This window comes from Camelina sativa, chromosome 8, assembly GCF_030686135.1.
Source record: "Camelina sativa cultivar CO46 ecotype springtype chromosome 8, ASM3068613v1".
NCBI lineage: Eukaryota > Viridiplantae > Streptophyta > Magnoliopsida > Brassicales > Brassicaceae > Camelina > Camelina sativa.
Window position 1 is genome coordinate 19,729,029 of NC_141887.1, and position 16,574 is coordinate 19,745,602.

At 36.5% G+C, this 16,574-nt stretch overlaps 2 protein-coding genes across 2 annotated transcripts; both read left to right on the forward strand.

Annotated features, from left to right (window-relative positions):
* Nucleotides 1–12,356: 12,356 nt before the first annotated feature.
* On the forward strand, nt 12,357–13,449 carry LOC147940207 (uncharacterized). The gene is made up of 2 exons (XM_087461196.1): nt 12,357–12,833; nt 13,330–13,449. Exons 1-2 carry the CDS (start codon nt 12,357–12,359, stop codon nt 13,447–13,449), a joined length of 597 nt encoding a protein of 198 aa, XP_087317322.1.
* Nucleotides 13,450–13,759: 310 nt separating this feature from the next.
* Nucleotides 13,760–14,392, forward strand: LOC147940208 (uncharacterized). The gene has a single exon (XM_087461197.1). The coding sequence runs from the start codon at nt 13,775–13,777 to the stop codon at nt 14,390–14,392; it is 618 nt and encodes a 205-aa protein (XP_087317323.1). The 5' UTR covers nt 13,760–13,774.
* The last annotated feature ends 2,182 nt before the right edge of the window (nt 14,393–16,574 follow it).

The following is a 16,574-nucleotide window of genomic DNA, read 5'->3' on the forward strand; positions in this document are numbered from 1 at the left end:
GGAGTTATTTTGCATATTATTTTAGCATTGTATACAAAATCACTCTTCATTTTCTATCTCAAAATAAAGTTATGTTGGTCATTGTTATCTGAAACGTAAGCAGAGCTTTCAACATACACAAGACGGCCAATCAAATCTAAAAATCTATACTAATATCTTTTGATCAGAAACAAATATTTGATATACAAAATATATAAGACAGCTCAAGCAATGGAAACACTCCTTACCATGACACATATTCAAATTTAGTGAGACTGAAAGGATATCTATGAAAGATACTACAAAAAATTGTCTTTTTCACTGAAAGAAGGTATTAACTCTGCCCAATTCATGATGTTTGATAGAACTTTGAATTTATGGGTAGCAAGTTTAAATTTCTAACAGATTGTGTTAACTCAAAATTAACTATAATCATCCAAAAAAACAAAATGCGTAAATAAAAGAAGAAACCAAAAACACAAAACCATCAAGTAAAACCATAAACTAATCTTCTGATTCTTCAAAGTGATTTTGCATATTCGAAACTTCAAGACATGGGTAGTTGAATAGAATATGTGTACAACTGCATGCGGTAGTAATCATTGTACGGCCTAAAAACATAACATAACATTAGGATTTATTCTCATAAAGTTACCATAATAGTTTATATTAAACACTCACCTTCAACATTATCAATTTGACCGAATCTGATTATGCATATAATGTTGCCTTCATAAATTTTACTGAAGCTGTCTTAAAAATACTCCAAATATCCTTTTCTCAGATGACATCTCAAACATATACCACTTTAACAGGAATATGAAATTAGTGAAAAATAAATAAGAAAACCAAAGAATAAAGTACTGTTTATATAAAATAAATAAGAAATATTACTATTCATTTTCAATTTCAAAAGAAAGTCCGGTGTGTACGTTGTTAGCCAAAAGGTATTCAGATATTTCCACACGCAAGAGACGTCCAATTAAATCTAAAACAGAATAAATATTGTTTAATCAGTTTTAAATATTGAATATAAATTATCTAAGACAACTAAAATAATTGATACACTACTTACCAATACACATATTCGGATTTAGTGAGCCAGAAAGGACATCTATGAAAGATACGAATGAAAAATAATCTTTTCATTCAAAGAAGGTATCAGCTGCGCTGAAGTCATGCTGCTTGAGAGTATTTTGTATTGATGGGTAGTAGGCCTAAAAGTTCCAACAACTGGTGTTATATCAAAATTAGTTAAGATCAACCAATTCACTTCGTTAAAAAACGGTTTGAAGCGTTGGACAAAACTTCTTTCGAAAGTTCCATGTATCTTTGAACCCTAGAGTGAGAAAATATATCAAATATTATTCAAATTTGCTTATCATTTGGTGTAAATGTTTGTATTATTACCTTATCATCTGCTAAAGCAAACTCGATCACGTCATTCAACGCAGCACTGCAAACAAATCTTCTGATAATATTAACCTTGATCCTTCTTTGAATGAGTAAAGGATGCAAGTCGGCAAGATAAACACAAGAATTTAAATCAGTGGTCATGTTTCCATTTTCTAAATAATGAATATAGATATCTATATATACAAAATCAAGATACATAAATAATATCGGGGGAATATCATTATTAACAATTTTAAGAATTTAAACATTATCGTATTGGATTGTATATTATCCAATTTATATTTAAGAACATTATAGAAACAGATATCAATGCCATAATTTAATATATTATGAAGTGTGTAAAATTTATTTTTTTGGTTTGCTGCTTGAAATTCACATCTTATTATTTATTTTTTATACATATCTTTGCTATTTTTTTTTATTCATTTACCTAATTTCGTTTTGATTTATATTTCTAAATCTGTTTTCGTTATTTGAATTCTTAAAAATTTAAAACTGAAATTACAAGGATTGTTAACCACTAAATGGAATACGAAGTTTATCCCAATCAATATCAGGCATAACACAATCTTTTACATCTTTCTCAATAACAACCATAACGTCTTCCAGTTTCTTACACTCTTCAATCAAATCGATGCGTCCTTGCAAGATATCATTGATTAGAGTGAGTTGAGCATCGATTGTTTCAAGTTGACACATGAGTTCAGTTGATTCTTTTTTCTTTTTCATATGCTCTTTCACCATATCGAGAATCGCAGTGAATCGTTTCGACGTTTCCTTTTAATACACATCTCTAGATTTCTGAAACGCCTTCTTAACTTTGTCGATTGCTTCGTCCTCCCATCCAAAATCGGATATGGGTTCTTTGCATTTTCTAGAACTTTCACCATCCATCACGAAATTTGAGACTATAAAGTTTAAAAACAGTTTTTCTTTTCGTAAGTAGAGAATTGAATTAACGAAATACTAAAAAAAAATCTTTGATAACTTACCTGAAAGATACAGATGATAATAGATCGTTAAAGAAGTTTAGAGGACGATTGTTGTTAAGAAGAGACAACGAAAGGTCGGAAACTCAAAATATAGGAGAGACGAATAGTGCTTAAATATCTGTTCAAAGAGTCGCCAAGCGTTTCAATGTTGGTGTCGTATGAGCTCAGGCCCATTTAAGTTTATATAGACATCATTATATAAAACTTTAAAATAATGAAAAACTCATACCTTATAAAGTCATATACATAATTAACAGTGAAATTTAATTTATTTAATACTTTATCAAACATAAAAAAGATAAATATGCTTGTCCAAAGTAACAATAACCCAATGTTGAAATTTTAAGACATAGAGATGTAACCGTATAAAAAACACATGTTCACGACTTTTTTTTTTTATTATTATTATTTTTTTTTATGCGAGCTCACTTCCAGGTATTCCTTCAACACTTCAATCATTTTTTTGTGCGTGCTCTCTTTCTGATGTTCCTACAACACACATTATAAATTAAAAATATATCTTTGAAACATTAATAGAAGGAACTAACGATAGAGGGTAACATACGATCGTCTTGTCACCAAGACGGCGACCTCCTCCACATGGTTCAAAGACTGGTGACAGCGATCGTACCCTTCAGGCCTAGGAAGGGGCTACGGGAGGCCACGGTGGGGCAAAACCACCAAAACCAAAGGTGGTTAAATGAATATTTTGAGTTGGAATTGTCAAGGTCTTAGGAATAAGGCCACAATTGGGAATCTTTGGGATTTATGGAATAAACATACGCCAGATTTTTTATTTCTTATGGAAACAAAGCAATCTTTCTCTTTTTTGGAACAATTTGTAGGCCATTTTGGTTATAAAAATTTAAAAAATGTGGAACCTATTGGTTGTAGTGGTGGTTTGGCTCTCTTTTATAATCAAGAAGTTTTTAATGTGTCAGTTTTATTTGAGTCCAACCGTTTAATTGATGTTGAAGCCGTTTATAATGGTCGGGTAATTCATTTAACCTTTGTTTATGGTGATCTGGTTCCTAAGAATCAGGAGTTAGTTTGGGAAAGATTATTGTGAATCAGTTCTTCTAGATCAACCCCTTGGTTTATTGTTGGAGACTTCAATGATCACGAGAAGAGAGGGGGGAAGCTTCGTCATGCTTCTTCGTTTCTTTCTTTTAATAGGATGATTCAGGACTGTGGTTTTTTGGAATTTCCATATCTTGGAGATTGTTTGTCTTGGTGGGGTTGGAGGGATAAAAAACCGATCCGTTGTCGATTGGACCTGGCTTTAGGTAATGAGGACTGGCATGATTTGTTTCCAGATACGATTACAGAATATTTGCCACGGATCGCTTCCGATCACGCCCCGCTTATTGTTAGTATAGGTGCCAAGAGGCCGTGAGGACGACGATCGTTCATGTTTGATCGTTGTTGGGTTGGCAAGCCGAGTCTGATGGAGACAATCTCCCAGGGTTGGGTTGGGGAACAACATGAGGGCAAGAGCAAGTTCCTTTTGGACGAGATACTATTGAGGATCTTAAGCGCCAGTTGGTTGTGGCTCAAGCGGATGATGCAGTTGCATCAAGTGTCATTACTGCTTTAACCACACGTCTGCGGGACGCTTATAGAGATGAGGAGATTTATTGGTATCAGAAAAACCGTAATCGGTGGATGTGGGTGGGGGATAAAAACACAAAGTACTTTCAAGCTCAAACAAAGCAGCGACGGGCTCGTAATCGGATCACTGGCCTATAGGACAGGAATAATGTTTGGTCTACAAAGGATGAGGATATTTGTAATGTTGCGGTATCGTATTTTGAGGATTTGTTTACTTCTATTAACCCGTCTAATTTTTAGGATGCTTTAAGTGAGGTGCGAATGGTAATTACGGATGAGGTAAATGAGAGATTAATGGCTCCGGCAACGGAGGCGGAGGTCGGTAAGGCCTTATTTATGATGTCCCCGAATAAGGCACCTGGGCCGGATGGAATGACAGCTTTGTTTTTCCAGAAGGCGTGGCGAGTCGTCAAGGAGGATCTTGTGGCCATGGTAGACCGGTTTTTGAAAGAGGGTGTTTTTGATAAAAGTTTGAATAGGACGCATATCTGCTTAATCCCGAAGGTGTCCAAGCCAACCCGGATGGCGGAGATGCGTCCTATTAGCTTGTGTAATGTGGGGTATAAAATTATTTCAAAAATCTTGTGCCAGCGGCTAAAACCAATATTACCCGATCTTATCTCGGAAACACAGACCACTTTTGTTCCAGGCCGTCTGATCTCGGATAACATCCTCATCGCCCAGGAGATGTTTCATGGGTTAACAACAAATCCATCGTGTAAAGGGAAGTTTATGGCGATCAAAACAGATATGAGCAAGGCATATGATAGGGTGGAATGGGGTTTTATTGCGTCTTTATTGCGGAAAATGGGCTTTGGGGAGACGTGGATTTCCAGAATTATGTTTTGTGTTACTTCTGTTGAATATAAGGTCCTTTTTAATGGCCAACCCACTGGTAGGATTGTCTCAGAGAGAGGTTTAAGGCAGGGAGATGCCCTATCTCCTTATTTGTTTATTTTGTGTACGGAGGCTTTAGTTGCAAATTTTCGGAGGGCAGAACGGGATATACAGATTACAGGGATCAAAGTAGCGAACAAGTGTCTGCCAATTACGCATTTGTTGTTTGCGGATGATAGCCTTTTTTCTGTAAAGTAGATAAGGCTCAATGTGGTGTTATTTTGGATCTCTTAAAACAGTATGAGGCTGTTTCGGGTCAGCAAATAAATTTTGCCAAGTCTTCAATCCAATTTGGTCATAAGGTGGATGAGGCTGTGCGGACGGTGATGCATGGGGTGTTGGGGATATCAAATTTGGGAGGCATGGGATCATATCTAGGGTTACCGGAGAGTTTGGGAGGGTCCAAGACAAAGGTTTTTTCTTTTGTTCGGGACAAACTTCAAAGTCGAACGACGGGTTGGTCGGCAAAACTCTTCTCCAAAGGGGGAAAAGAGGTGATGATAAAGTCGGTAGCTCCAGCGGTTCCAAATTTTGTAATGTCGTGCTTCCGGTTACCGAAAACAATAACGTCAAAACTCACGAGTGCAGTGGCGAATTTTTGGTGGAGTACTACAGGACATGCTGGGGGGATGCACTGGTTAGCTTGGGATAAGCTCTGTTGTAGTAAGCAGTTGGGGGGGGGGGGGTTTGGGTTTTAGGTATGTTGATGATTTTAATTCAGCATTGCTGGCAAAGCAACTGTGGCGGCTGATTGAGGCTCCGAACACACTGTTTGCTCGGGTTTTCAAGGGCAGGTACTATCGGAATTCTAATCCTATGGAACCGATACGGTCTTATTCTCCATCTTATGGGTGGAGGAGCATTATTTTTGCTAGATATTTGGTTAATAAAGGGCTTATTATACGGGTTGGTTCGGGAGAGTCCATTTCAATATGGACGGATCCATGGGTACCAGCTCAATCCCCAAGACGAGCGTTTAGTAAGGGTCCTCTTAAGGATTCTTCTCTTCAAATTTCTCATTTAATTGATTGTCACATGAATACTTGGCGTATGGATATGCTCAAGGAGCATTTTGCCCCGGAAGATGTTGATCTGATAGGGGCTATACCTTTGGAAAGTTGTCGGCCACAAGATTCCCTGGGTTGGCATTTTACAAAATCTGGAAAGTATACAGTTAAATCTAGGTATGACACGGAGCTTTTTGCTGCATCACGGCTTAGTACGGTATCTCGGTCGGGTCTAGAGATTACTCCTCTCTTGGCTGGTGTCTGGGGTGCTCACTGTCCACCGAAAATTAAACGTTTTATGTGGCAGGTCTTGACAGGGTGTATTTTGGTTTCGGCAAATCTGCGGCGACGGGGAATTGCGTGTGATTCAGGGTGTGTACGGTGTGGGGCAGAGGAGGAAACAATAAATCATGCTATTTTCTGCTGTCCACCGGCCCGACAGGTTTGGGCTTTAGCTCAGGTTCCCGTAGGTCCTGACTCTCTCCCGACGGAGTCTGTGTACGCTAATGTGGATCATTTCTTAGACTCTACTAATCCGGGTTCTCAAATAAAAAATTTTCCGTGGCTCATGTGGTATATTTGGAAAGCGCGAAATGCTCGCGTTTTTGAGGATGTAATGGATAATCCCCTGGACGTAGTCCGGTTGGCGGAGGGAGAGGCGAATGCCTGGCTGCAGGCCCAGGTGGAGGTTGAGGATGAGGATCGTCCCAATCCTTCCCTTGTCCCTAATTCTAGACAAAGGGAGTCCACAAGCTCCCTCCCCAACTTTTTTACGGGTTATCGGTGTTTCGTTGATGGCTCTTGGAAAGCGACTGACGCTCTTGCAGGTGCAGGTTGGGTTTGTTCTTCCTCACAAGATTCGAGGTCAACCATGGGAGCAACCAATTTCCGACGAAGTTTGTCTCCTCTACATGCTGAAATAGAAGCTTTCATTTGGGCTATGCGGTGCATGATCGGACATGACTACACAGACTGTTCTGACTTGGTGAAGATGGTGTCTTCTCCTCACGACTGGCCGGCTTTCACCCCCTACCTCGACGACATCAAGATAGATCAAGCGGAGTTTTCTTCCTTTTCCCTATCTCTCGTTCCCCGTAATGCGAATGTAAGTGCGGATTCTTTGGCACGCCAAGCGCGTCTGTCTTCGCAGCATGTTTTGTTTGTAAACAATTTACCCCCTAATTGGCTTTTTTGAGCTGATTCTTTTGTTGTAAAAAAAAAAAACAGATTTGCGTATTGAACTTAAAATCTGTCAAACGTCTCTCTATATATATAACCTTAGAGATTTGTATATTTTCCTAAATAATAATAGATATGTGCAAATATATATCATATTTATCTCTTAAATATATTAATTTACTTATTTAAACAACATTTACTTTTATTCTAATCTAACGATTTTATTAAATCTAACCAAAATATTTTTATGTCTATCTTTATCACTTAAAATTATTCATATAATCATTCATTTAAGTAATTATATATTTTTACGTCTATCTTTAACACCTAAAGTTAATAATAAATAAAATTATTCATAAAATCATCCATTTAAGTAATAATATATAACATATTATATATATATATATATTGGGATATGTTAATTTGATTTATCAAACAATAGTTTTTACCATTTTAATTATTTCAAACTTGCAAATTTTTTAAAAAATCATAAGTTTTATCCTTTTGCTATTTTGCATAATTCATAATTTAACACTTCTCAAAAACGTTTATAATCAGTTCCACAAATCATAATAATGTCATAAAGAAACAATATGATAAGAATTCTGTAACTCAAGGTAAACAATATCTTTGTGGTAAAGAGACTTTAATTACTATCCGAAACTCAAAAAAGTGTAATATTACAAAAGATCAAAGATAAATATACTAATAATTAGATTATCGTTACATTAAATAAACTTCAAATTAATCTAAAGAAACAAAAATTATAGGAATATTGTGTGGTGTTGGAAATTGTCTTCTCGTTGATTTTCTCTTCCATATCATCTCTTCATGAGACCAAACTGATGGTTTTGGAATTTCTGAATAGACGATCTTTTTGGTTTTAGGATCTTGTGTATTATATATAATCCAATCCGAAAATTTAGTTGTCATAGTCGTGGAACGAATCATAACATCATCATCAGGACCATCTTCATTGTAGGTATCATATTCATGAATATTAACGATCATAGTATTCCTGCAAACATGGCAATCCAAGTTTAGACATAATCTGTTATCTATAAATTATAAATCAGCTATAAATCGAATACAAACGTTGTAAACATTCTGATTATAAGAAATAATACCTGATACTATTCAGAAACAAATTCATGGATTGTTTAACCTGGTCCATGATACCTACGTCAAATAATTATTAGAATTATTATTTACGAACCACCATACAAAAAGGTAAATACAATTAATCAATCGATCAGTACAAAACACAAAATTGAAATTTTTAATATAATTTTGATAACATGACGAAAGATTTTAATGTAAACATCAACCAAAAAGGATACAATATTATATCTTTTTAAAAGATGAACCAACAACAACCAAAGCTTTATGGTTATGGAATCTTGCTTCCCAAGAAACCACTACACGAAAAGGAAACAATTAGTATGAGTCAGTGAATCATACAAAACAGCAAGATCAGAATAAAAATAAAATAAAATTGACAATATGAATGAATTTTATGTTAAAAACTCAACCAAAAAGGCACGACATTATTATACATTTATTAACAGTTGAACCAACAATTTATGAATTGTGGACCTTGCTTTCCAAGAAACCCCTATACAAACAGGAAAACAAAAGGGATCAGTGGATGGATCATTAATAGGAGACTTATTAAAATTCAAGGGAAGAGTTTTTTTTTATATAATTGGGGTTATGGTGAAAGCAGACAATATCATTTTATTTATAGATAGATGCAAAAGGATCTATCTATTTAGGGTTTCTAGGTTTTTAGGGTTTACAGTAAGGAGGTGTATTGTCATCGGGCATTTTTTCTGCAGAAACCCATTAATTTTGTTCGTCGATTTTTAAGCATTCTAAGCCCATAAACTACCAAAAATCCGTTTAATGCATGATAGATTATGGTCATAAATTATCCAATCAAACGTCCAAGAGAGTTTTTCCAACAAATTTAGGGGTTAAATTAGAAAATTCTAGTTTTACAAATAACTTTTTATGCAAATAGATTTTTTCTATCGATTTTTTTGATTTATTTTTAATGTCAAAAATAGGTAAATTTACATCAAGGAGCAAACTATTTCAACTTAAGGGGCAATTTCATTAATAGCAAAACGGTAAAATTTTGCTGAGATTGAATTTGGGACGTATTCACTTCTCTTTTAATATAATAAAATTTTACCAAAAATTACAATTTTGATTTATTTTTAAATAGCTAAAACCTAAGAACTTGGGGATAAGAGGTCCCGATAATGATGCTCTTAGACTTTATTTATTTCAAGAATACTTTCTAGTCCTCTTGTTTTCGAGTAATTTTAAGATACCAGAGCATTTGAAAATCTTAGGATTATTACTTACAATTACTGGAAAGCAAAGGTTCACCGCCAATAATCGTGAATTGAAAGTTATAAGAGATGGAAGGGTCGAATTATCGTGAATTATCAAAGGTTTAACCACCAAAAAATATTCTAGTCACATGTCACAGGAAATATTTTATTTAATATTGATGGGTACGTTATATGTATTTTAGGTTTAAAACTTGACTTATAAAGTAATAAATACTAGATTACGATCTGTGCTCTCGCACAAGTTAAATTTTTTTATTACTATTATAATTTTAGAATAAAATTTAATTTATATGATTATTTTTAATTTTTGAACATTTTTGGTGAAAGTTTTTTAATATGAACCGTGCTTAGGTAGATTTTATTTTCAACTGCACAATAAGATTTTAGAAATTACGATTAAGTGTGATAAATTGCCAATTTTTTATTTTTTTATTATGCCTAAGAGTATATTTTTATGCCTAACAATATATATTTTGTAAGAATACATGGAATACTAAAGATTTTATTTAGAAAATTGTATAAATCATTGAAATATTCTCTTTAAGATGATTCTTTGGGATATTCTTAAACATATTCATATAGAACAATTAATCTATAACTTTTTTTTGTAACCAACCCATTTTTAATCTATAACATATTTTGTAACCAACTTATAAAAATTTTATAGTTTAAAAAAAAAGCACTACAAGAAAACAATCGATTTGCGACGGAAGTCTGCAACGACAGTAATCCCTCGCAACTTTACGAGAGATTTTCAACTCATTTGCTAGGAAGAGGAGGGTACTTGCAATTCCCTCGCAAAATTTGCGACGGCGGAATCCCCCGCAGATTTGCGAGGGATTTGATACTGATTTGCGGCCCAACGAAACTTCCTCGCAAACAACTCGCAAATCTCTCGCAAATCTCTCGTAAAATTGTGACGAATTAACGATGACGACTTCCGTGGCAAATTTGCGAGGAGTTGCAAGGGATGAAGATGTTGGCAGCCACGTTTTCCCTGAGTGTAACTGTTATGTCGGCAAAACAGTAACAGCCTCGCAAATCCCTTGCAAGAAAATAAAATTTTTAAATATCCCTCGCAAATCCCTTGCAATATTCCCTAGCAAATCCATAGCAGTTTTTTTTTAGTAAGCCTATAAATAGCAAGTTCATGATTCATGGAAACCACAACACAAAACAATTGCAACAAAAACACTTTTACTACCCAAAAAAATCTTGTGAAAGATAAAAAGGCTACAAAAAAAAAGCCTAAAAACTTTCAAATTCCATAATAATGTTTGGAGGAGGGCAGCATGAGATATACACAATATGACGGTGGATGTACAATCACAGAGATCTGGAGACCGGTGATGTGACGAAAGAGTTTTGTGATGGGTTGCGTGGTTTCATGTACTAGGCGACAAACCAAGAATTTGCTCGTCGAAACGGTACCATATTTTGTCCATGTCCTAAGTGCTTCAATGATAATTATTTGGAATTTAATCTAGTGAAGAAGCATCTTTATAATAGAGGATTTATGCCAAATTACTAAGTATGGTTTCGTCATGGAGAGGGTTGTAGCAGTAATGTTGGAAGTAGTAGTATGAATTATGCTGTTGATCAACCTAGTAATTATGGGCATCAAGAATCTGATCAATTTGGTTTTTATGGGTATAATGAGGAAAATAGATTTCATGATATAGTTAATGATGCATTTCATGAAACTACTGCTGCATTTCCTGAGAATAATACAGAAGAACCCAACGTAGATGCACAACGTTTTTATGCTATGTTAGATGCTGCAAATCAACCTATCTACGATGGATGTAGAGAAGGGCATTCTAAGTTATCATTGGCATCTAGGATAATGACAATTAAAGTTGATAATAACTTAAGTGAGAATTGCATGGACTCTTGGGCTGAACTCATTAAAGAGTATTTGCCAGCTGATAATGTATCGGCTGAGAACTACTATGAAATACAGAAGTTGGTTGCGAGTCTTGGATTACCATCTGAAATGATTGATGCATGCGTTGACTATTGCATGATTTTTTGGAAAGATGATTCTAAGTTGCAGGAATGTCGGTTTTGCGGGAAACCGAGATATTAGCCTACTCAAGGAAGGACGCGAGTGCCATATAAACGTATGTGGTACTTGCCTGTTGTGGATAGATTGAAACGCCTATACCAATCAAAACAGACTGCAGCGGCAATGTGATGGCATGCAGAACATTCTACTCAATAAGGAGAAATTACACACCCATCTGATGCAAAGGCGTGGAAACATTTTCAATCGGTATATCCTGACTTTGCTCAAGAGTGTAGGAATGTTTATCTTGGGTACAGATGGTTTTAGTCCATTTGGTATGTCAGGGAGGCAGTATTCTTTATGGCCTGTTATATTGACGCCATACAACCTTCCTCCAGATATGTGTATGCAAAGTGAATTTCTGTTCTTGAGTATTTTGGTACCAGGTCCAAAGCATCCGAAGCGAGCTCTAGATATCTTCTTGCAACCTCTGATTCATGAGCTGAAACAATTGTGGTATGAAGGTGTTCAGACGTTTGATTCGTCGCGAAAACATAATTTCAATATGCGGGCAGTGCTAATGTGGACGATTAGTGACTTCCCTGTGTACGGAATGTTATCTGGGTGGACAACACACGAAAGATTATCATGTCCTTATTATATGGATCGTACAGAGGCATTTCAGTTAAAGTATGGGCGAAAACCTTGTTGGTTTGATTGTCATCGTCGGTTTCTTCCCTTGCATCATCCGTACCGGAAGAACAAGAAGTTGTTTAGAAAGAACAAAGTTGTGTGTGTTCCTCCACCATTTTATGTCTCTGGAAATGCTTTGTTTGAGCAGATTCATTACTACAGCGCTCAAGAAACATGTAAACGTGGTGGTAACTATCACACATCAGCAAACATGCCAGATGGATATGGAAGCTCTCACAATTGGCACAAGCAGAGTATTTTTTGGGAGCTTCCATATTGGAAAGATCTTCTATTGCGGCACAACCTTGACGTGATGCACATCGAGAAAAACTTTTTCGATAATTTCATCGTTATGCTTCTGAATGTGCAGGGAAAAACAAAAGATAGCAGGAGATTTAGGTTGGATTTGGCGGAAATATGCGCAAGGATCGATTTACATCTTACAAGAGATGGGAAATTACCAGTACCCCAATTTCGATTGTCAGCAGAGGCTAAGAAGGTGTTGTTCGAGTGGGTTAAATCTGAAGTGAAGTTTCCAGATGGATTTGTCTCAAAATTTTCAAGATGTGTAGAGCAAGGCCAAAAGATTTCAGGTATGAAGTGCCACGATTGTCATGTCTTCATGCAACAACTACTACCATTTGTATTTCTTGAGCTCTTCCAACACACGTTCATGAAGCAATTGCAGGTATATAAGTATATAATGATATATTTTTATATATATATTTATATATTGATATATATACTTATTTAATTAATTCACCCATGCATTTATTATACATTGGTTTGTAGGTATCGGAGTTTTTTTCCGGGACTGATGCACTAGAACATTGACCAGTGATGGGATAGAGAAGTTACGAGATAATATTTCAGTGTTAATTTGTAACTTGGAGAAAATCTTCTAATCCATCTACCACATGAAGCTGATCTTGGTGGGCCAGTGCTGTTTCATTGGATGTATCCTTTTGAGTGGTTTATGAAATCTCTTAAAGGAAAGGCCAAAAATCTTGCTAGAGTTGAGGGGTCGATAGTCGCCAGGAGTTTAACCGAGGAAACGTCTCACTTCACATCATACTAATTTAGCCCTACCGTGAGAACCAAAAAAACACGTAGTCGACGATATGATGACGGAGGCGTTGCACCTACATATAAATGTTCCTGATGTTCCAGATATCTTTGCTCAGATAGGAAGACTTGCTGGAAAGTTAAAGGAAGTTTGGTGGGAAGATCATAGCTATTGTCGAGCAGCTCACAATTACATCTTGAGGAATCTAGATTACGTTCAACCTTATGCTCAAAATTAATTCTATATTCTAAGATAATGAACTAACAAATCTCTATTTTTTTAGACTTTTTGAAACGCAGATTCGTGAAGCATATCCTAATTTAGAAGAATCAGACTATGAGGCTTACAAAGAGCGGGATTTCGCTAATTGGTTAAAATTCTATATAAGTATATATATGAAATAAATTCAAACTTTATATGTATTATAGTTTAAAATTTATATAAACTTCTGGTCTAAATATTATCTGTTTATATAGGTTCAGAATGGATGTGGAAATGAACCCTTGCCTCTTTGGTTGCATGAGCTCGTTCAAGAACCAAGAGAGAAGATCACTACTGCTCCGATGTACTTTACTCGCGGTTATACTTTCCATACGTACGCACACGGAAGTCGCAAAGCCACAGCAAATTATGGAATTTATGTACAAGCTGGTGATAGCGATTTCTATGGCGTATTGCAACAAATATTAGAAGTTGATTATCCAGGCCTTCTGAATCTGAGATGCGTACTTTTGAAGTGTAACTGGTACGATCCATCGGTCCGAGGCGTGCGAGTAAATAATTGGGGAGTTGTCGATGTCAATGCGAACAGATCATACCCCAAATTTTATCCTTTCATCCTAGCATCACAAGCACAACAAGTGAGCTTTCTACCCTATCCTCGTTTAAGGCCAAGATGTGAAATGTGGTTATCAATCATTAAAGTTAATCCTTGTGGCCGAATAATTGGGTTAGTTGATGATCAAGTCGTGTTGCAACAAGAAAGAGTCGGTGAAATTTCCATTCCAAACATGTCAACAGAAGATGTTATCCACATTGATCCACAAAACATGCAAATTGAAGATGTTGATGATGTTTCTGAAGAAGAGTGTGAATTAGACGAATTCGAAGAGTCTGATGATGGAGAATATTCTAATGATGATAATGTAATTTCTAGTAGTTCAGAAAATGAATCTGATTGACCAATTGTAGTTTTTGTTATTTTTTTTAACAAAAAAAAAAAGATATTTGCGAGGGATTTGCGTTGGAGTTGCGAAGGAATGCTTCCATGGTCTCGCAAGGTAGTCGTAAGTCCCTCGCAAAAGCCTATACCCTAAACATTATTTGCGAGGGATTTACGATTTTGTCCTAACCCTAAACATTTAAATATTGCGAGGGATTTGCGACTGCTTTGCTAGGTATTCGCGAGGGACTTGCAAGGGAATACCTGCTAGTTCTTGCAAATACGTTGTTACTCCCTCCCAAATCTTATACCCTAAACACCAGATGCTCAAACCCTAAGCTTTTGCACATTGCATATAGTGCAAAAGCTTAGGGTTTGAGCATCAAATGTCTATTGCAAGAACTTAAAACAGAAAAAGGCTAGACAATGTTAAAGTTAAGTAGCCGTTGTTGTACTACTCCATTCGACCGACGTTCTCTCTAGTCAAATTTTCAACACTCCATTTGACAGAAGTTCTCATACTAAAGCTATAGCTAAAATGGGTAAAATAATGATGTTTCACAGATCAGGAACAGTTACTACTGAGACGTGTGTGAAGGACTAGGAGACCGAACCAAGGACTGTTGGAGAACAACACTCCCACAGCTGTTATCCCCAGAGCATGTCGTGTGCATTGAGTGCGGGACGCGTGGGCACTTTGCTTATCGCTGTCCAAACCAAGTTGTCCAAGCGGAAGTGAATTCGCTAGTCCAAGCTGTATGTATGAGAGAAGACCCATCAGGTCAGGATGTTCAAGCCGAGAACCAGTCAAACCATGCCAGAACCTCATCGTCTGCTGCCCCTGCGTCAACCGAGTCTCCCACTGAACCGCAACCTGAGGAGCTGACTAGCTTGTGTGTCTTCACGTGTGAGGAGTGTAGGAGCCGCCAAAACCAATAGGATATTTGGGGAAAAGGGAAGTTTTCTTTTTGGGCTTTGTGTAAGGGCCAGATAGGATTTTCTTTTTAACCGCTAGACTTAACCTTTACGTGTACCTTGTCTAGGCAGATCCGAACCCTGTGTATTAGAAGGATAGGTGAAGGAAGAACTCATCTATTTTTCCCTTTTGGGTGTAAAATACTTGTGTTAATTTCCTAGCCGCGGTTATCTACTTGTTTCTGTGTTGCTTGCTAATCTTTGCTTGTTTAATTGCTTGCTTTGATTGCTTTAGCATCTTGTAGGTTTGCATAGTTAATTTTTATTAATTAGCTTGCAATGGATTAGCATGATTGATTGAGGATTCACGTAAGACGCTACAACGCGCGATCAGACAAATGAAGAAGTTCGAAGAAGATTCAACCAAGGAGCGATGAGTCAATTCCGTTTGAGAGAGTGCAAGAGAGAGCAATAATAAAAAGGATTAGGGCAAATCCTTAGAAGAAATTAATCAAAATGGGCGAAACCAAACAAAAAGGAGCATTGCAAATCAATTAAAAATGGCAAAGCGAATTGAGAAGAAAATCAAAGAAAGTGCGATCAAGAGAGTGCAAAGAAGATAGCACATGGCCAAAGAACTCAACTAAGTGCGGACAAAGAGGGTGCAAGAAATTAAAGGTGGCAAACAAGACTAAGAAAATTATGCTATGTGGCAAAACTAGTGAGGTTCTATCGGACCAAACTAGTAGGTGGACGAGGAAGTTAGAAAAAGTATGGAGGATGACCAAGAAGTTCGGAGATGGAGGCAAACGATGAAGTCGTTAAATTTACCAAGATCATTTGATCAAGTTCAAGACAAAGTAAATCAAGAACATGGAGATTTTTAAATGAGGAGTTGGAGACCAAGTAGCCAGAGGGAGACAATTTATCAGACAAGGATGTAGAAGCTAAAAGAGATGGAAAAGTTAAGTCCTATGGAGTATGAAATAAAGAGAGCCGGAGAAGTAAGCCATATGGGGTACGAAATCGAAGGAGCCGGAGAAGTAAAGCTATATGGAATGTGGAGCCAAAATTTGGAGGATGCGACATCGTGAGATAAACCTACCAAGACGTCAAAGTAAATCGAGTCGCACGATAGAGGGAAGAAGTCAAGAAAAGCTGAAGAAAGAGAAGAATCAAGTCAAGGAGATTATCAAAGACCAAGGAAAGGAGAGGAAGTTCAAATTTTCCACGAGCATCACAGTGGAGTAGCAAAGTAACGGTGATAGCGGTGGTAGTAAGATGAA

What these genes read in the sequence shown, in the direction of transcription:
- LOC147940207 (XM_087461196.1), top strand. Translation starts at nt 12,357, where the DNA reads ATGCCAGATGGATATGGAAGCTCTCACAATTGGCACAAGCAGAGTATT. An exon ending in CGTTCATGAAGCAATTGCAG is followed by an intron (nt 12,834 to 13,329) that starts GTATATAAGTAT and finishes ATCTTTGCTCAG; the next exon opens with ATAGGAAGACTTGCTGGAAA.
- LOC147940208 (XM_087461197.1), top strand. Translation starts at nt 13,775, where the DNA reads ATGTACTTTACTCGCGGTTATACTTTCCATACGTACGCACACGGAAGT.